General features: G+C 33.2%; 1 protein-coding gene across 1 annotated transcript in view; it reads left to right on the top strand.

Moving 5' to 3' along the window:
* NCAM2 (neural cell adhesion molecule 2) overlaps nucleotides 1-22,500 on the top strand; it is a 229,607-nt gene that overhangs the window by 22,374 nt on the left and 184,733 nt on the right. Inside the window, exon 2 of the mRNA XM_074232316.1 lies at nucleotides 21,333-21,407. Within this exon, the coding sequence (XP_074088417.1) occupies nucleotides 21,333-21,407 (75 nt within the window). The remainder of the gene's footprint in view (nucleotides 1-21,332; nucleotides 21,408-22,500) is intronic.

The raw sequence follows: 22,500 nt of genomic DNA, 5'->3' as shown, positions 1-22,500 counted from the left end.
TTTGTTTTTTCCTGCATGTATAGAGATAATCATGTGAATTCAGCTGTCGTTGTTTTTAATATGATTAAATGGTTTGATTGTTTTCCTAATGTTGAAGCTTTTTAGCATCTCTGGTACAAATCCAGCTTGGTCATACTGAGTGATTTCTTGGATACGTTGTACTTTATTTGACCAGATTTTAGAAATAAATTTAGATTTACTAATGATACTAGACTAAAATTTCAGATTTTTTTGCTTTATCTTTCTCTGGTTTAGCTATTTGGAGCCTATACATCTCATAAAGTGTATTTGTTTGGCATAGTCCTTTCTTCTTCAGTTTTTGACAATAATATTATTGGTATTAATTTTCTTTTAAAAAGTTCTATTGAAGGGCAGCTAGGTGGCACAGTGGATAGAGCACCGGCCCTGGAGTCAGGAGTACCTGAGTTCAAATCCAGCCTCAGACACTTGAAATTACCTTAGCTGTGTGGCCTTGGGCAAGCCACTTAACCCCATTTGCCTTGCAAAAACTAAAAAAAAAAAAATTTAAAAAGTTCTATTGAATTTTCCTGTTTATCAAAGCAAAATTTTTCTTAGGTAGTTATTGATAATTCTAGTTCCTTTTATGAAATTGTATTGCTGAATTAATTAATTGCTTTTATATTCTGATAGATATTTTATATTCTTAAAAGCAGTCTTCTATTTCTTTTATATTCTAAAAATTGTTGGGCTATAACCAGGCAAATTGAATCCTGACAATTCTTTCCCTTTAGTCAGGTTTATCAATTTTAAGTCTTCAAAGACCCAACTTTTAATTTGATCTTTTCTAGAGTCCTTTTGGTTTCCAATTTATCTGTGCTTATTGTGTGTTGCTTTGTTTGGGGTTTCTAATTGTTTAAATGTATGTATATTTAATTCATATAGCTTCTTTCTGTTTTATTAACATATTTAGGGATATTACTTTTCCTTAGAGGACTGCTTTAGGTGAATTTCAAAACTTTTAGTATGTTATTTAGGATGTTATTTTAAATTATAATTAGTACTATAATTCACATAATTATTCATTGTTTTTATGATTTGTTCATTGATCCACTCATTGAAGATTTCATTAGTAAACCTTTATTTAAGTCTCTAGTTTGTTCTACCTAACTATTGCTATTTTTATTACATTATGGTCTGAAAAAAATGAATGTACCATCTTAAATTTCTTTATACTTTGTAAAAGTTTCATGTGGTACTGAGAAATTGCTCTATTCTTTAGTTGTCCCTTTCAAAATTAGTGACAAGTTTAAGGGTTGACAAATTGGAGGCAGAAAGTTTGAGAGAGGAAGAAAAAAAGATTAAGGGAATGGAGTTGCCTTATAGTAGTTTGATCAAAATAATTCATAGAGATTTAGTAGTAACTTAAAAGACAAAGGGGAATAAGAAAAAATACTAATTCAGAAAAAAATACTAAAGAAATAAATAGAAGAAAATGTAAACCTATCTGTGATAACTTCAAATATAAACTAATAAGGCAGTGAAATACACTGAAGAAAAATAACAGGTTGGAGAAGAAAAGGAAACTTCACAATGTATTGCTTTTAAAAAAATTACTAAAAAGTAAAAACATATGCAGCGTAAAAATGAGAGAGAAATAAAATTTAATATGCATCAAATGAATCCAAAAAAGCAGGAGCTGCGATCATATTATGAGACAAATCTAACAGAAACATTCAAAATATAAACAGAAATGAAAAATGAAAATTACATTATGCTAAAAAGAGTCAAACAATAAATTAATGTCAAACCACTATTAAATACATATTTATCAAATATTACAGTATCTAAATCCATCAAGCAAAAATTACCTGATTTGCAAAGTATAAAGTAATATAATCATAGTAGGAAACAGTCTCTTAGAGTTAGAAAACTGTTGTGAAAGGATAAACATAAGCAGCCACAAGTCATTTAGTTTTAATTTTCCACAATATACTCAATTCTGTATTTTTCCTTTTCTTTATCCTTTTTGGAATTTTATTTAATTTTTTGTTTTCTTTTTCCCTCTTTTATTTAATTATTTCATTCTTCCTCTCCTTCTCCCCCATTCCTCCACCCCCTTGTTTTAATCAGTCTATGAGAAAGGTAATGAAGATAGAAAATTGAAGAGTCTAACTCTTGGAGAACATCACTCCAGTTCAGATTACGCAATCTTGTTCTATGCCCCAGCCCTCCATACAATAATTTTTCTTTCCATTTGTCATAAAGTCTTCTTCTTGGGTCTTGGGCCTCTCTTTCCTCTTGATGCCAATTTCTCCCCAGGAGCTTTGAGAGTGGGTATTGTTCTGGGTGGCACACTCCTCACTTAAAAAAAAGTGGATTTTCTGAGCACCAAATCCTTCCACTTTAACTCCAATGTAAGGTTCCCATCTACCATTAAAAAATAGAGAGGAGAAGAGCCAAGATGGCAGAGAGAAGCCAGGATCTCTCCCCAGTTTCCTTCGGAAACAACATCATCAAGTCTAAAAGAATTCTAGAATAACAGAATTCATAAAAAGAGGGAGTGAAACAATCTAGCCCAAGATAACTAAGAAGAACTTCAAAAAAGCTTTGTCTCACATGGATAAAAGGATGAGTGCAGTCCAGGGCAGGTGTGTCCAAGCCAACTCTGGAGGCTTTTAGCTATAACCCTTATCAGTAACTAAGATCCTACATTCGTGGCTCAGCAGGCCAGTGGCAAAGCAGACCAGCTGCAAGCCTTCTGCCCCAGAATCCAGGGCACAATGGGTATGACTAGACTGGGCCACCTGAGCACAGTGGGCAAGCTACTAGTCCCAGAGGCCCCAGCAGAGAAAGCCGATGACCAGGCCCATGGCCCTCAAAATAAAAAATTGGGGACAGTGTTCCTGTGCCCCAGGAACAGGGCTCAGTTTTGTTAAAATGAGCAAAGAAACACACACGAAAAAGCCCTGAAGATAAAAAGCTGCTGTGGCAACTGGGATGATCAAAACACAAATTCAGAAGAGGTCAACAATGTCAAAATGCCTATATGTGAAGCCTCAAAAGGTAATATGAATTGGCCTCAAACCCCACAAGTCCTCTTGGAAGAGCTCAAAAAGGGTCTTAAAAATTAAGTAAAAGAAGCAGAAGAAAAATTGGGGAAATAATTGTGAGTTTTGCAAGAGAATTATGAAAAAAGAGCAGCTTGGAAAAGGAAGCACAAAATTGACTAACAAAAACAATAAAAAATAAAATTGGTCAAGTGGGGAAAAAATTCAGTGAAGAAAAACAACTCCTTTTAAAGCAGAATTGGTCAAAAAAATGAAAATGAAAATTTCCACATGGAAAAGGAGGAACGAAAGCTAACTAAAGAAAATAATTCCTTAAAAATTAGAATTGGGCAAGTAAAAGCTAATGACTCTATGAGGTATCAAGAAATAGTCAAAGAAAACTAAAAGAATGAAAAAAACTGAAGAAATTGTAGTACCTCATTGGAATATGACTCTGATCCAGAAAATAGATCCAAAAGAGACAATTTAAGAATTATTGGATGACCTGAAAGTCAAGCTCACAAAAGCCTGGACAGCATCTATCAAGAAATTAGTGGCCTTGCAGTCAGGAGGGCCTGAGTTCAGATGTGACCTCAGACACTTAATAACTACCTAGTTGTGTGACCTTGGGCAAGTCATTTAACCCCATTGCCTTGCCCAAATAGAAAAAAAGAAAGAAATTATCTAGGAAAATTGTTCTGATATCCTAGATCCAGAGGGTAAAATAATCATTGAAAGAATTCACCTATCATGTCCTGAAAGAGACTGTAGCCAAATTTCAGAATTATCAGGTTAAGGAGAAAATACTGCAGACAATCAGAAATAATTCAAATACCAAGAAGTCACACAGGACTTAGCAGCTTCTACATTAAAGGACTAGGGGGCTTAGAATATCATATTTAAGAAAGCAAAGGAGCTTGAATTACAACCAAGAATCAATTACCTTGCAAAATAAGCATAATCTATCAGGAGGTAAGATGGATATTCAAAGAAATAGGGGACTTTCAAACTTTTCTGTTGAAAAGACCAGAGCTGACCAGAATATTTAATCTTCAATTACAAAACATAAGAGAAGCATAAAAAATATAAATAGGAAAGAAAGAACAAAACAAAACATGGTTTTCCATTAAGGTTAAACTGTTTATATCCCTACATGAAAAGATGATACTTATAACTCTTAAGAAAAGTGTCTCTATTATGGAAGTAAGAAGGAATAAAGTTTAAATATAGGGTATGAGTCAAAATTGACTTTACTGTCAATATAAAAAAATTAAATGAGGTATATAAAAAAGGATTGCTCTAGGAGAAAAGGAAGGGGGGGAAACAATAGGGTAAATTGCATCCCATGAAGAGGTATAAAAGAGGTTACAGTAGCAGGGAAAAGCAGGGGTCAGCTTTGTTAGACCCTTATTTTAATTTAATTTGACTCAACGAAGGAATAGCATACATATTCAATTGGAGGGGGATGCAGAAAGAAATGGGAAAGAGACCTAAAAGAAAAAAAGGACATATTGGGAAAGGAGGTGATCAGAAGGGACAGGGTGAAAAGAGAGAGAAAAGAATAAAAAGGGGAAAATAAGATGAAGGAAATACACAATAATCATAGCTGTGAAGGTAGGTGGGATGAACATTCCCATAAAACAAAAGTGAATAACAGAGTGAATTAAAAACCAGAATCCTACAATATGTTGTAGGATGTTGTAGGAAACACATTTGATGAAGAAATATATGCAGAGCAAAGGTAAAGACTGGAGCTGAATATATTATGCATCAGCCAAAGTTAAAAAAAAAAAAGCAGGGGTAGGAATCCTGATTTCAGATAAAGTAAAAAAGAGATCTAATTAAAAGAGACAAAGAAGGAAACTACATCTTACAAAAAGGCACCATAATCAATGAAGTAATGTCAATACTAAACATATATACCAAAGAGGTATAGCATCCAAATTCTAAAGCAGTTAAGGGAGTTACAGGAAGAAATAGATAATGAAATTATACTCTCCTCTCAAAACTAGATAAATCTAACCACAAAATAAACAAGAAAGAAGTTAAGGAATGGAATTTTAGAAAAGTTAGCTATGACTCTGGAGAAAACTGAATGACAATAGAAAGGCATTTAACTTTTTCTCAGTGGTACATGGCACTTACAATGGGCATAAAACCCTCACAATAAAAAAGAAAAAGGCAGAAATATAAATGTATCCATTTCAGATCACGATGCAATAAAAATTACATGTTATAAAAGACCATGAAAACATAGTTTAAAAATTAATTAGAAATAGGGGTGGCTAGGTGGCGCAGTGGATTAGAGCACTGGCCCTGGAGTTAGGAGGACCTGAGTTCAAATCTGGCTTCAGACAATTAATAATTACCTAGCTGTGTAGTCTTGGGCAAGCCACTTAACCCCATTTGTCTTGCAAAAACCTAAAAAAAAATTAATTGGAAATGACATAATCTAACCCTAAAGAATGAGTAGGTTAAACACCAAATCATAGAAACAATAATTTCCTCAAAGGGAACGACAGCAATGAGATAACACACCAAATTTAATTAATCTTAGTTAATAAGGTTAAACTATATCCCTCCACAGAAAGATGATGTTTGTAATTCTTAAGAATTATATCTCTAGTGGCAGATAGGTGTCACAATCGATAGAGCACCAGCCCTGGAATCAGGAGGACCAGAACTCAAATCCAGCCTCAGACACTTAATACTTATTTAGCTGTGTGACCTTGGGCAAGTCACTTAATCCCATTGCCTTGCAAAAATCCAACAACAAAAACAAAAAAGAACAGTATCTCTATTAAGGCAGTAAGAAGTACAGTTAGCCCAAGTAGTACCTAGGTGGAAATTTGTATCTTTAAATGTTTGCAATGAATAAAATAAACTAAGAAGAAATCAGTAAAAAAAAAAAAAAAAAGAAAGCAGATAAAAAGACACATTAAAAATTTCCAATTAAATATCCAATTAAATTAGAAATTCTGAATATCAAAGGACAGAGAAATAAAATTGAAAATAAGAAGACTAATGAACTAATAAATAAAACTAGAAGCTGGTTTTATGGGGGAAAAATCAACAAAAAGGGGAGGCTAGGTGGCATATTGGATAAAGCACCAGCCCTGGAGTCAGGAGTACCTGGGCTCAAATCTGGTCTCAGACACTTAGTAATTACCTAGCTGTGTGGCCTTGGGCAAGCCACTTAACCCTGTTTGCCTTGCTAAGAAAAAAAACTAAAAAAAATCAACAAAATAGATAAACTTTTGGCTAATTTGAATTAAAAAAAAGAAAGAAGTAAACCAAATTGCCAGTATCAAAAATGAAAAGGGTGAATTCACCTCCAATGAAGAGGAAATTAAAGTAAATACTATTTTGCCCAACTTTATGCCAGCGACAATCTAAATGAAATTAATGAAAACTAACAAAAAATATAAATTGATCAAATTAAAAGAAGAGGAAACAAAATATTTAAATTTAAAAAAGGAATTAAACAAGCTATCAATAAACTCCTTAAGAAAAAAATCCACAGGGCCAGATGGATTTAAAAGTGAATTCTACCAAATATTTAACAATTACTTCCCATACTATGTAAGCTAATTGGAAAAATAGACAAAGAAGAAGTTCTACCAAATTCCTTTTATGACACAGATATGGTGCTGATACCTAAATCAGATAGAGCCAAAACAGAGAAAGAAAATTATATACCAATTTCTTTAAAGAATAGTGCTGCAAAATTAAATACAATATTCACAAAAATATTACAATGATTTATTATAGGAATAATACAGTATTACCAGGTGGGAGTTCTGGAATTCAGAGTTGGTTCACTATTAGGAAAACTATTAGAATGACACATCAATAATAAAACCAACAGAAATTATAAGGTTATCTCAATAGAAGCAGAAAAAGGTTTTGACAAATTATAGTACCCAATCCAATTAAAAACACTGAAGAGTATAGGAATAAATGTAGCATCTATCTAAAACCATCAGCAAACACCGACCATAATGCAGACAAAATAAAAAAATAAGGAAAAAACTTTCCCAGTAAGGTCAGAGGTGAAATAATAATGCCCTTTATCACCACTATTATTCAAAATGTACTAGAAATATTAGCTTTATCAATAAGAAAAGAAAAAAATTAGACCAGGCAAACTGTAACTGTTGAAAAATGATATAATGGCATACATATAGAATCGACCAAAAATTACTTGAAATTATTAACAACTTTAGCAAAGTTGCAAGAAATACCATTCAGCAGTATTTCTGTGTATTACCAACAAAGCCCAACAGCAAGAGATAGAAAGAGATATTAGATTTGAAATCACTGTAGACAGGATTTAAACATAAAAGTCCATAAACAAGTTAGAAGAACAAGAAAAATCTATCAGATCTATTGAAAAGGAAAGAGTTTATGTCCAAAGAAGAGATGGGGTACACTATAAAGTGCAAAGCTGATCATTTTTATTATTTTAAATTAAAAAGTTTTTACACATAAAACCAATGCAACCAAGATCAAAAGGAATGCAGTAAGTTGGGAAACAAGTGTTATAATAGTGTTTCTGACAGAAGATTTATTTGTAAAATATATAGAGAAATGAGTCAAATTTATGAGAATGTCATTCTTACATTGATAAAAGATCAAAGAATATGAACAGGCATTTTTCCTATGAATAAAATTAAAGCTTTCTATAATATGAAAAAATGCTCTAAATCATTATTGATTAGAGAAATGCAAATTAAAATAACTCTGAGGTACCACCTCATACCTATCAGGTTGGTCAATATGTCAAAAAAGGAAATTGATCCATGTTGGAGGGGATATGGGAAAACTGGGACCATAAGGTATTGTTAGTGGAATTGTGAGCTGATCCAACCTTTCTGGAGAACAATTTGGAACCCTGCCCAAAGGGCAGTAAAAGGCAGTAAAATTCCACATACCCTTTGATCCAGTAATACCACTACTAGGTTTGCATCCCCCAAAAGATAACAGAAATAGTTAAAAAAAAACTCACATGTACAAAAATATTTATAGCAGCTCTTTTCGTAATAGTAAAGAACTGGAAATCAAGAGGATGCCTGTCAATTGAACAAATTGTGATGTATGAATGTGGTGGAATACTATTGTTCTTCAAGAAATCATGAGTGGGGCAGCTAGGTGGAGTAGTGGATAAAGCACCAGCCCTGGAGTCAGAAGTACCTGGGTTCAAATCCAGTCTCAGACACTTAATAATTACCTAGCTGTGTGACCTTGGGCAAGCCACTTAACCCTGTTTGCCTTGGAAAAAAAACTAAAAAAAAAGAATCATGAGTGAGCAGACTTCAGAAAAGCCTGGAAAGATTTGCATGAATTGATGCTGAGTGAATGAGCAGAATCAGAAAGATATTGTACACATTAGCAGCAATATTGTGTGATGATCAACTGTGGTGATTTTACTCATCTCAGCAATACAGTAATCAAGTACAATTGTAAAGGTCTTGCGACAGAAAGTACCATCCATATGGATCTGAATGCAGACCAAAGCTTACTATTTCCAATTTTCAAAATTTGTTTTATGTTATATACTTTTCCCCTCTCATGATTTTTCCCTCCTTTTTGTTCTGATTCTTCTTTCACAATATGTTTAATATGGAAATATATTTAACATACTATTATGCATATATATAAAATCTATATTTCATTGCTCTCTGTGGGGATGGGAGAAAAGGGAGGGAAGGAGAAAAATGTGAAACTCAAAACCTTACAAAAATGATTGCTGGAAACTATTTTTGCATGAATAAATAAATTTATGAAAAAGAAAAATCATTGTAGACAATATAAATTATTGGGAATCTACTTAGATCTAAATATTTGGAATACAGGTAGACCTAACTAAAATAATAAAAATGACTATTTTACTTAAAATGAATTGTTAATTCCATATGAATCAAATTTCCAGAAGTTATTTTAGAGTAGTAGAATAACAGAAATCTATCCAAAGGTCGAGAATATAAAAAAATGAAAAAAAAAATGCAATGGAAACTGGCCTATCTATGTCATATCTAAAATTAAATTATAAAGCAGCAAGCATTTAAAGTATTTGACCCTGGCTAAGAGAATGGTAAATCAATGGAATCAGTTAGATATACTGTAGTAATTGACTATAGTAATATGGTGTTTGATAAACCCAGAGACATCACTTCTGGGACTGTTTGACAAAACTGGAAAATAATATGGTAGAAATTAGGCATAAACCAACATCATGCCATATGCCAAGATGTCAAAAATGGCTACATGATTTAGAAATAAAGGGGTAATACCTTAAGCAAATTAGGAGAACAAAAAATAGTTTAGCTCTTGGACCTGTGGAGAAAGGAAGAAGTTATAAATAAACAAAAGATGAAGAATATTATGAAATGTAAAATCAGATAATTTTGATTACATTGAATTTAAAAGGTTTTACATAAACCAAGACAATGCAATCAAGACTAAAAAATAAAGTAGAAAGATGGGAAACAATTTTTATAACAAGTATTCCTCAGAAAGACTTCACTTCTCAATTACGTGGAGAATTGAGTCAAATTTATAATCATTCCTCAATTGATAAATGTTCAAAGGATATGAACAGACAGTTTTTAGATGAAGAAATTAAAGTGATTATCTTTATTGATTAGAGAAATGCAAATTAAAAAACTCTGAGTTGTTTCCTCTTAAGTATCAGATTGACTAATATGATGGAAAAGGAAAATGATAAATGTTGGAGATGTGGGAAAATTGGAGTATTAATACATTGTTGATGGAGTTGTGAACTGATCCAACGATTCTGAAAAACAAAGGGCAGTCAAAGTGTGCATACTCTTTGATCCAGCACTACTACTAGTTTTGGTCCCAAAGAGATCTGAAAATAGGGAACTGGGACTACATATACAAAAATATAATAGCTGCTTTTTTTTAGTGTTGGAAAAGAATTGGATGCCCATCAGTTAGAGAATGACTGAACAAGTTGTGGTATATGAATTTAATGGTATATTATTGTTCTATAAGAAATGATGGGCAGGTAGATTTCAGAAAAACCCAGAAAAACTTATATGAACTGACGTTGAGTGGATTGAACATATGTAGAGCACTGTACACAGTAACAGCAATATTGTGTGATGATCAACTATGACTGATTTAACTCTTCTCAGCAATACAATGATACAGGATAATTCCAAAAAACTCATAATGGAAAAATGCCATCTACTGCCAGAGGGGAAAAAAAACAGTATGGCTAAATGTAGATCAAATTATACTATTGGTTTTTGGTTTTATGGCTTTCCCCCTTCATTGTGTTTCTTTCTTTACAACATGACTTATGTTAAAAAATGTTTACATGATTGCTTGTCATCCTGGTGAGGGGGTTGAAAGGGAGGGAGGAGAAATAAATGAAGCTCAAAATCTTATGTAAAACAAATATTGAAAACTAAAAAAAAAATTTACATAAAAAAACACATAAGCATCTTCTTCCAACTTGAGAGTACTCTTTAGTGAGACCCACCCTCCCATTGAATTTACAACTTTCCCTTCCTTTTCCCTATCTTTGTCATCTCATCTGTTCTATAGACTTTCCTTTTTTGTCCATGGATTTAACTTAGGATACCAAACCCATACCCCTCTATCTTCCATCTCCTTTAGTTCTCTTTATGATATCTCTCAGTCTGTAACTTATTTCCACAAAATATATTGATTTATCCAGAGATGGTGTTCTCAGGTTTAGTTCATGGTGTTCAAGCCTGCTCCTCTTCTATCATTTCTCCTATTTCTTTAAGTTCTGCTTTCATTCTGGTTTTTGTTTTTCTTTTAACAAGGCAATGGGGCTAAGTGATTTGCCCAAGTAATTATTAAATGACTGAGGCTAGATTTAAACTCAGATCTTCCTGATTCCAGGGTCAGTGTTCTGTTCATTGCACTACATAGCTGCCCCTCTGCTTTCATTCTGAAAGAAATCTCTTAAGGGGCGGTTAGGTGGAGCAGTGGATAGCGCATTGGCCCTGGAGTCAGGAGTACCTGAGTTCAAATCTGACCTCAGACACTTAATAATTACCTAGCTGTGTGGCCTTGGGCAAGCCACTTAACCCCATTTGCCTTGCAAAAACCTAAAAAAAAATCTCTTAAGGATCACTCTGTTCTTGATCATTTTTTAACCCAATAAATCTCTTTATAGTTATTGTATTTTCCTTTCAGTAATATTTTGAGATGAGTTAATTTTTTTGGATAACTTGATCTTTACTTAGTATTTATATTTATTTATTTTTTCCTTGGATAATCTGCCCATGTCTAATTCCCCCCCTCCACACACACATTCTTTTTTTTGAACACCTCTATTTTCCCATTGATGATTAGACTCATATTTGTTCTTATATTTACATATTGAACTTGCAAATTTTTCAGAACATTTGGTTTTTGTAGTTTTCACTTGGTACAAAATCTTGTTTTATCTTTTTTTTTACCATCTGTTTCCTGATTACTTGAAAATTTTATTTGTCATTGGAATTATTAAACTTAACTGATAAATTTTTCTGAGACATAGAAGTCTATAGAGCATTTTTTTCTTCTTCTCTTAGGAAGTTCTGGGTTTACATCAGTCTTGGACACTTATTGGATGACCCTAGACATATTACTTAACCTCTGTTCATTTCAGTTTCCTCAACTGTAAGATATCAGAACTTTTTTCACAGGTTTGTTATGAAGATCAAATGAGATAATATTTGTAAAGCACTGAACACAGTGCCTATCATATAGGTTATGTAAATGTTTATTTCTTTTCCTTTCCCTTCCCCCAACAGCAGGTCTTAGAGTTTGAACTATTATTTTTATTGTGGTTATCATTGCTGGGTTTTTTTAGAGGTGATAATTGGGTTCCTTTGAGCAGTGTTCTGTTTTCTGTACTCACAAATTCTGGCCAGTTTTTTTTCCATTATTTCTTTCACTTCAGTCAATTTCTAGATTTATTTTCTCTCACTTCTTTGGAGATAGTCTGCTCCAGTAATTTTTGCTGCATTTATTCTTATCCCAATTCTTAACATTTTCTAGATCTTTTGGGGCAGCTAGGCAGTGCAGTAGAGTGCTGGGTCTGGAATCAAGAAGACTCATTATATTGAATTCAAATCTGTCCTCAGACAATTACTAACTGTGTGATTAATAACTGTACCAGGGGTTATTTTGCCCAACTATATACCAATAAATTTAGCAATTTAAGCAAAATGAAAGAATATTCACAAAAGTATGAACAGCCTACATTAACAGAGGAGGAAATAGAATATATAAATAGACCTATTTAAAGAAAAAGTAATTGAACAAGTCATAAAGAAAAAAGCTCCAGGACCTAAAGCATTTACAAGGAAGTTTTATCAAACATTCAAAGATAAACAATTCCAATATTAAATAAAATATTTGGAATGACAAGCAAAGAAGGGATCCTACCAAATTTCTATTAAAAAAAGAATTATAATACGGATACCTAAACTGGTAAAGTAAAAATAGAGAAAGAAAATTGAAGACCAATTCAATTAATATTGTAACCACTTGCATACCCTGTGAAGAAACACACTTTTGACCCAGGAATTCAGATGTAAAAGAAAATAGGGATTTATTAAAAGAAGTTACAACACATGATAAAATGATAGGAAAGTTAAGAAGAGTTTAAGGAAAAGAACACATGGATTGCTAATTAATCTTTTTTTTCTGTTTTTAAGTCTTCATATCTTTGTACATGTATAATTCCAAGTTATAAAGTTTCCCTCCACCCTCCCCTCTCACCCCTCTCCCCTCAGTTGGGAATGGTCATGTTAGCATTTTACATACATATTTTGTTAAACAAATTTACAAATTAGTAGTTTTGGCATGAAGAATTAGGATTAAGGGAAAGAGATATATGAGATAATTTTTATAAAGTGTTCATCATATTCAGTAGAGGTGTTTTTTTTTTTCCTGTGTACTTTGCTTTGTGTTGTTTTTCTTCCTCTGGTTGGGGATAACATAGTCCCTAATCTGTCAAATACAGCTGTCTGGACTGCCGAAAGGGGTTGCTTCCAGTCAAGATTGTTCATCTCATAATGGTGATGTGTAAATTGTTCTCTTGGCTCTACTCCCTTTGCTCAACATCAGATCCCGTAAGACATTCCATGCTTCTCTAGAGTCCAAACATTTATGGCTCCTTATAGAACAATAATAATCCATTGTATTCATGTACCATAGCCTGTTTAGCCATTCCTCAATTGATGGGCATCCCCTCAGTTTCCAAATTTTTGTCACTACAAAAAGGGCTGCTATGAATATTTTGGAACTTGTAGGACTTTCTTTCAATATTATCCATCAGACTTATGGATAGGCAAACACTTTGTGAATAGATAATATAAAGAAAGTAGTTTGAGGTGTAAAATGGATAATTATGATTACATTAAATTAAAAAAGGTTTTGTACAAATAAAACAAATGCAGCCAAGTTCAGAAGGAAAGCAGAAAATTGGGGGTGGGGGAATTTATAAACAAATTCCATTATTGATGAATTTATAAACAAATTCCATAATTGATAAATGGCCAAATGATATGTACAGGCAATTTTTTAATGATGAAATCTAAACAGTTTATAGTCACATGAAAAAGAATGCTCTAAATTATTAATTAGGGAGATACAAATTAAAACAGCTTAGAGAGAGGCGGCTAGGTGGCGCAGTAGATAAAGCACCGGCCCTGGAGTCAGGAGTACCTGGGTTCAAATCTGGTCTCAGCTACTTAATAATTACCTAGCTGTGTGGCCTTGGGCAAGCCACTTAACCCCGTTTTCCTTACAAAAAAAAAAACTAAAAAAATAGCTTAGAGATATCATTTTAGACTTACCAGATTTGCTAAAATGAATGAAGGGAAAAGTGACAGATATTGAGGAGACTGTGGAAAAATTGAGACACTAATTCACTGTTGTGTAACTGTGAACTGATCCAATCATTTTGGAGAGCAATCTGGAATTATGCTCAAAAAATTATTAAACTGTCTATACATTTTGACCCAGCAATGCCATTATGAGATCTGTTTCCCAAAATGATTAAGGAAAAAGGAGAAGAATCTATTTGTTGTAAATTATTTATAGCAACTCTCTTTGAGTGGCAGAGAACAGGAAATTGTGGAGATGTCTATCAATTGGGGAATGGCAGAATGGTATTTTTGAATGAATAAGTCATTTTGTCTATTATAAATGCCTAAATTAACTGCAGAAGACATATGAAGGAAGACATTATCTGTATCCAGAGAAAGAACTGATAAATAGAAGTTTATATAGAATAAATTTTACATGTATTTGTTCATAATGGTAGCCATCTCTAGAGCTAAGGGGGGAAAAAGAAAGTTACATGATAGAATTCAAAAGAATAGCAAGATTTACATAATAACTTTGTAGTTCCATATTCAATCACCTTTTTTTCTATCCCAGTCTTATGGAATTGCTTATGTTATTATCTCTTAAATTCAGAATGAAATAAATATAGAAAAAGGGAAAATATGAGATGTCTTACAGCAAAAATAACTAACCTAGGGGGTGGCTAGGTGGTGCAGTGGATAGAGCACCAGCCCTGGAGTCAGGAGTACCTGAGTTCAAATCCAGCCTCAGATACATAATAATTACCTAGCTGTGTGGCCTTGGGCAAGTCACTTAACCCATTGCCTTGCAAAAACTAAAAAAGAAAAAATAATGACTCACCTAGAACAGAGATCCAGGAGAAATAATTTAAGAATCATTGGAGTACTTGAAAAGAATGACCAGCAAAAGAATCTAAACATAATATTTCAAGAAATCATAAAATGAAACTTCCCAGAACTCTTAGAATCAGAAGGCAGAGTGAGAGAGAAATCTCAAAATTAAAACACCAGGAAATTATAGTCAAAACGCAAACCTTCCAAGTCAAAGAAAAAAATACAATAAGAAGTCAGAAAACTTTTTTAAAAATCATTCAAAAAGTCACAGTCAAAAGTTTCCCTGTAGAGGAATGGAAACATGATAGAATATGATATTTCAAAAGGCAAAAGATATATAGGTTTATCACCAAGAAAAATTTACTCAGTCAAACTGATATAAATACCTAAAAGCAAGAAAATGAATTTCTTATGAAATAAAAGCTTCCTAAGCATTTGGGACAAAAAAAAATGACTAGATATAAGTAGAAAGTTTGAAGTACAAACACTAGAATCAAGAACAACTTTGAAAAGTAAACATATGTGAACAAACATAAGGAATAAAGGGAGAGATATGGTTGTATTCTCAGTTTACTTTTATCCTCCTGGATTTGTTTGACCAGAACAAATCACACCCTGTCCTCTGTCCACCTCCTCCCATCCCCCCTTCCAAGTACCTTCTCATTTTGTAATTTAGTCCCTGTCCACCTCACCCCAACTCACACACCGCCCCCCCAAAAAAATCCAACCTCAAACCAGTGATTTGCTGTTAAGTGATCCATTTGATTTCCATCCTCATCCCTCTCTACTTTATGTACACATTATTTCCTTCTTTGTGGTGTTAAGGTTTTTTTCTTTCTTCTGGGAAACCCATAATCCTGAGGCTGCTTTACATCTCCTGTCTTCTATAGCTACATGTTTTGTTTGAACAGAGGGCATATTTTCTTTTAATGCTATTGCTTTTGGTTTTTTCTTCTATATTGCCCATTGCCTCTCCGTATTTGCATTCCCAATCAGTTGCTGTCTTATTTTCTGGTAAGACTTGCCTTTGCAGATTCAAGTTTTTCTATTCTGCCTGTTATTTCAACTTCATTTTGCAGTTTATAGACTACTAAACTAATTTCTTTGATCTTTTCTTAATCTTTTTTCCTGGTTTTTCTGCTTATATTCAAGGTCTTTAAGTTTTCTTCTTTGGGAGATCTTTGGTGATTTTGGTCTTTTCCTATTATTTCCTTATTGTTCACTTTCTGATGCCCATCCCACTGATGGTGGTTTTCCTAGAGGCTTTATCTCAGTGTCTCAGCCTCCTCCTGCACTAAGTAATTCATGGTTCGCCAGATTAGATCTCTGCCCCAAGTGACTTTTGAAAGAACTGAACTACTTCTAGCTGCATACTGGATGCTGGGCTCTTCTCAGACTTGGTTGTTTGCCACATAGATACCCATACATAACATCCTGTTCCTTTTCCTCTTTTACCCAGAACAAAACACTATCATGTTGATCCCTTTGCAACCTAAGTTGATTTCTGTTGTATGAGCTTGGAAGTAATAATAATAATAATAATAATGATAATTGATAGCTTGTCCTTCATTTTCAAAGAAGACCATGACATCAGGGAGGTGATGCCATGACAAACACGTGAATTGGATTTCAGTGAGGGGGTGCTTTGTTAAGTCACCAGACTCAGTTTCTCCTCCAGAGTCATCTGGGACCCAGTGGCTTGATAATAATCAAGATGACTGGAGATGGCCCTGGATGTGAGGCAATCAGGGTTAAATGACTTGCCTAAGGTCACACAGCTTGTAAAAATCAAGGGCCTGAAGCCGGATTCTAACTCCCATGCTACTGACTCAAGGCCAGTGGTCTATCCACTGGGCCTTTTAGCTGCCCTTGAAAGTCCTAGCCTTCTCTGGGAGGAGGGTGAGAATGTGGAGTTCATGTCTATTTTTAGAGCAGACACATGTCATGCTCCTTCTTGACTCTCATTGCAAGATATTCTTCTCAGTACATAATGTTTCCATAGTGCAGTCAACTTGTGCAATTGGGAACTTGGACCTCCCTGCACTGGAAAAATGGAGATGGGACCATGGTGTAAGACTACTTTTTGTTGCAAACACATGGGCTGGGAGCTAGTGCAGCCCTGCTGTCAGAAGAGTCCTAATTAATGAATGATAGTGTACTGAGTGAGTGTGAGATAGACTTTAGTCTATGTTATGGAATATTTATTATCTTTTAGTTTCCTGGTGTCCTAAATAGAGTGGTTAAATGCAAATGAAAATTGATCCCTGCAGGCTACGTATTCACTTAGAAAACCACCAATTAAAATTCTGTCTGTATCATTGTATTTTTTATTTCTTTTGTTAAATATCTCTCAATGACTTTATAATCTGGTTCAGATTGCCCTGGGGAGTTTTTGCAAGTTCAACATTACTGATGGAAATGACTGAAATTGCTTTATTTTGGGCACATAATTTGAAGAATTTTGAGACAATATAAGGATCAAAGAAAATATCTAGTTTACCATTCTCTTGGTCACATGGCTCGGAAGTTTAGTTCTTTCTAAGAAACTTGGAAAACTTGAAACATTCAGATTCACATAGTAGAAATGATGACTTGTAGAAAAAATCAGGGTCTTTCACTTAAGTATACAAGGCAGAGATAGAGATAATAACTCAGACAAGGCAAAAACAAAAAAATGAACTTAATAATTTAAAGAGATGAATAACAAAATTATTCTGAATAGCATAAATCTAAATGCTGTCTATAGGGAGAAGTGGACAAAAAGCTACAATGGAAGTAGGAGTGGGTTTCCTCGCTTTGCTCCTTTTAATTCTAAGTAAATCTTTTAAAAAATAAAGAAGATATGAACTGGAATAGAATCATAGAGGCAGCTAAGTAATGTAGTAAATGGAAAACTGGGCCTGGAGTCAGAAAGACCTAAGTTCAAACTCAGCTTTAGACACTTAATAGTTGTGTGACTGTAAGCAAATTCCTTAGATTGTGTTTGTCTCATTTTTCTGAACAGTAAAATGGGAATAAAAACTGAAGTTAACCTTGCAAAGTTGGAGGATCAAATGAATAATATTTGTAAAGTATTTGGCCCACTATTCCCTTCTCTTTTCCCTTAGAAAAGTTAGATACTAACAGATACAGTTACTAAAATGGGTATAGAGAAGAATAAACGTATTATTAGTTGTATATGACATCCTTGAAAAATGTAACCATTTAATTTACAACTAATAATACTGGGGCATAAAAACCTCACAAATAAATGTAAAAAGGAAGAAATTTTAATTTATTCAAACCAAGGAAGCTACAAGTCAACAAATCAGTAAGAATTTATTAAGCACCTATTTTATGTACCAAAAGAGGTAGGCAACAGCAGAAAATATTTCCAGTAAATTTCTCTGATCCTATTTTCATTTCTAAGATGCACAGGGAATTTAGTTCAAATTTATAAAAATAAGAGACATCCCCTTACCATTATAGATGGCAAAAAGGATATAAAAAAGCAGTTTTGAAAGGAAGAAATACAAGTTTTCAATAGCCATTTGAAAAATGTTCCAAATCACCAATAGAAAAATTCAGATTAAAGCAGCTCTGAGGTTCTACCTCTTATACATCAGATTTTCAAATATGGTATAGGATTGAGTTTCACGCACCTATAATTTCTTCTCCTTTAGGGAGTTTGAAGCTGGATGATCATTGAACTCTGGAATTCTGAGCTGCAGTAGGTCTAAAGTCAATAGAATTTCACACTAAGTCCAGCCCTCATTTACTGTGGAGCACTATTAGTTATCTAAGGACAATCAAATTTGCCTAGGTTAGAATAAAACAGGTCAAAACTTTTCTTTCTTTTATTGAATATTATTTTTTTCAATTACATGCAAAGACAGTTTTCAACATTTATCTTTTTGTAAGCTTTTGAGTTCCACATTTTTTACCTCTCTCTTCCCTCCCCATGACAGTGAACAATATGATATAGGTTAAACATACATAACTTGTTGGGGGAGAGGTACTTACCTAACATCAATTGGGGAAATGACTGAACAACTTACAATACATGAACATGAAAGAATACGCTTATGGAGTAGGAAACAATGAAGAGGATGGTCTGAGGATTTGTCTGAGAAGACAAATGAAGTAATTTACAGTGAAGCAAATGTAACCAAGGCAATAAATAGTAGAATAACAATAACAAAAGACAAATCTTTATGAAAGATTTAAGAACTCTGACTTATGATTCCAGAGAAATTGAGATGAAACATGTTACCCTCTTCTTGACAAAAATATAATGGATTTGACTATATGGAATGATATATATTTTGGGAAAATGGTCAGTATGGAAATTTGTTTTGCTTGCTTTTACATATAGCATCTTCCTCCCAGGGTGGCTGTGAGAATCAAATGAGATCATTGTAAAGTACTTAGCGTAGTAGCTATTTTAATTATCATTATTATTTGTTACAAAAGTTTTATTTTTATTAATTTTTCAAGGAAAAGGGGAGAAGGAGGGAAAGGGTAGATTTTTTGTTGATTGAAAACTTATTATTTTTTAAAAAGTGAAATTCTGACTACACAAAAAGAAACAATTATAATATGTGGGAATATTGCAATTGTCTGAAGAAACCAATATGAATGCATAGAAAACATGCCAACCTGCTGAAATTGTATTTAAAATGCAAACAAGACTAAATAATATAATAGAAATACACCAGTGAGGTAAAATTCTGTAAAAATTCCTATCAGGTCTACTAAGCTGAGAATAACCTGAGGCTGGTGAAGGAAGATAAGGACAAAGAAAAGGATGATTATTGTTGAGCTGTATTCAAAAGGAAAAAAGTATCAAAGAAGAGATAGGACTTTTGCTCGAGAAGAATGAAAAGATTATAGCTGAAAACTTAAAGAATGCAGAACTAGTCAATATTTTTTCCCCTTTTGTTCTCTGCAAAGAGTGTAAAAGCCATAAGCCAGTGAACATGTCTTCAGTTTCTGGGAAGATTTGAAAGGATTTTTGGAAATAGTTATTGAACATCTAGAAAGGGAAGCAGTCCTTATGAAGTCAATCTGTCTTCATCAAGAATAAATTACAGTTACTTTTTTTGAGAAGATTACTAAACTAATAGATGAAGGCAATATTATGAACTTTAAAAAAGCTTTTCATAATGTATCACATTATTTTTGCAGAGAAAATGAAGAGATATGAATTAGATGATGATAATATAGTTAAATGGGTTCATAACTGAATGTATATGTTCAAAGTAGTTCGTCCAGAATAAATTCTCCAATTTTGGTTTCCCACAAATCTCAACTTGACTTCTTTTTAACATTGATATGGATAAAGGCATTATTGATATGCTCATTGACTTTGCATACAGCTAGCACAACAAAATGAAGAGAGCAGTGGTGTCAAGCTCAAATAGAAAGTATTGGATGGGCCACATAGTGACTTAAAACATTTCCTAAGTTTTATTGTATTTTTATTTATTTTGTTAAACATCACCCCATTTCATTTTAATCTGGTTCCCAGCACTTAGGAGTTTTTCCTAGTTATGAATTTAATGCCTCTGGGCTAGAACACTGGGCTGAATCCAATCAGATGAAATGCCATCCCCTCCCCTCCAAAAAAAGTCAACTTTACCAGTAAAGGATGGTAGGAGTCATGATTAAAAAGCAATTCTTTTGAAAGAATGGGATTTGGTGAAGCACAAGCTCAATTTGATTTAACAGTGTGATATATCTGCCTTAAGTTAATCACAATTTTGAAATGCATTAAAAAAGAGAATACCTTTTAGGAACAGAAAAGTGATAGTCCTACTGAACTCTACCCGTGTCAAATTTCATCTGGAGATTGTTTTCAATTCTGAGCACTGCAGTTATTCTTCTTGCACCCCTCTATTGTGCTCATTCTAGATTTCTCTCAATTCTCATTCTTCTCACCCCCTCCCTCTTTTAGGATCAGATAGAAGCTAATCTTAGCTCTGAAAATCATCTAGTCAAAGTTCTTCATTTTTTTTCCAGATTTTTGCAAGGCAAATGGGGTTAAGTGGCTTGCCCAAGGCCACACAGCTAGGTAATTACTAAGTGTCTGAGACTGGATTTGAACCCAGGTACTCCTGACTCAAGGGCCTGTGCTTTATCCACTACACCACCTAGCCTCCCTTAGAGTTCTTCATTTTCTGAAGGAGAAAGCTACTTGTCCAAGATAATAGCTGTGATAAGGAGACAAATTAAATTTCAAAACCAAATTCTGTGACACAAAATCAGTTTAACCAAATAGTAAATATGATTAATAAATATTAAGATGAATGTTAAAAAATTAACTAACAAGTCACTTTAAAAAAAATTGGGGGGATGGCTAGGTAGCACAGTGGATAAAGCACTGGCCCTGGAATCAGGAGTACCTGGGTTCAAATCCGGTCTCAGACACTTAATAATTATCTAGCTGGGTGGCCTTGGGCAAGCCACTTAACCCCATTTGCCTTGCAAAAAAAAAAACCTTAAAAAAATTGGGGGAAATTCAACATGGCAGGTAAGTTAAGTTATGGTTTTATCTTGGAGAAAAATTTCCAAATAAAGAATATATTTTGGTTATATCATATCATTTAAATCCTTGTTTTAATCATGGCTTAATAATTATATTTTTCAGCTCTTCTACAAGTGACAATTTCACTTAGCAAAGTAGAAATTAGTGTTGGTGAGTCCAAATTCTTCACATGTACAGGTATGTATTTGTATATACTATTTCATATATTTCAGCCTTAATAATATCCTTGAAAAATTATTAAATATTCATAAATTTAACTTTACAAAAATATTCTGTTTGTTTTCTTATTATATTTTCCTAATACTTCCTAATACACTGTGAGAAATAACATTTGGTATAACATATTTTATGTATTTGTGTGTATATATATTATATATATATGTAATTTTTTAAGACATTATGCCTTGAAACTGACCAGATTATTTATTTTGAAAATAATTTCATTGTATAAGTAGTGTGCATTATAATGGATCCATTAAGTAATTTCAATTGTCTCAATAGAATTATAAGCATTTAGGGCTTTGAAATTTTGAGTGTGTAGAGAATATTTGCATAAGCAGAAATAATTATATTTATCACATAGATGACAAGACTTTTTGGTTAAAATAGTAGGTTACGGGGGTGACTTTCTTCTTCCCCTAACTACATTGATGTAGTGGATTAGAAGAATGAGATTTGAACAGATTCAGATCTTAGCCTCAGATACTTCCTAGCTATGTGTCCTTGGGTAAGATGCTTAACTTTTGTCTGGCTCAATTTTCTTAACTCTAAAATTGCAATAAAAATAGCTTTTACTAGAAAGAATTGTTGTGTATCAAAGCACTTATCAACATATCTGGTACATAGCAGGTGCCATATAAATGCTGATTACCTTCTGTCTCCCTTCCCCTGTGACAGTAATTGAGGCATACCTCAAAACAAACCAAAACTGAGCTTAACCTATTTCATCTCCCAGTTATCAATAACTAATCAATCTATCCTACACAAGATATTCAAACTGGTTTAATGATTATTAGTATAAGTTTCTTTCTCAAGAAACACATGGATGGCAGGTTACATTTAATATTATTGGTTTGTAAATCCATTGTGCCAAAATGAGTTTAAAACAGTTTACAGTACGATGTGGAAGAACTTTTCTCTCTGATATATTTTCTCATTTTTCACTAATACTTACCACTCAGCACATTAATACCTATTATCACTCATTACATGGTGAAAAAATACAAAAGAAAGGAATAAATAATCTTGAAAGACACTCTGCTAAGATAGT

Source organism: Macrotis lagotis, chromosome 1, assembly GCF_037893015.1.
Source record: "Macrotis lagotis isolate mMagLag1 chromosome 1, bilby.v1.9.chrom.fasta, whole genome shotgun sequence".
Lineage (NCBI taxonomy): Eukaryota > Metazoa > Chordata > Mammalia > Peramelemorphia > Peramelidae > Macrotis > Macrotis lagotis.
This window is presented reverse-complemented; position numbering and strand designations above follow the sequence as displayed.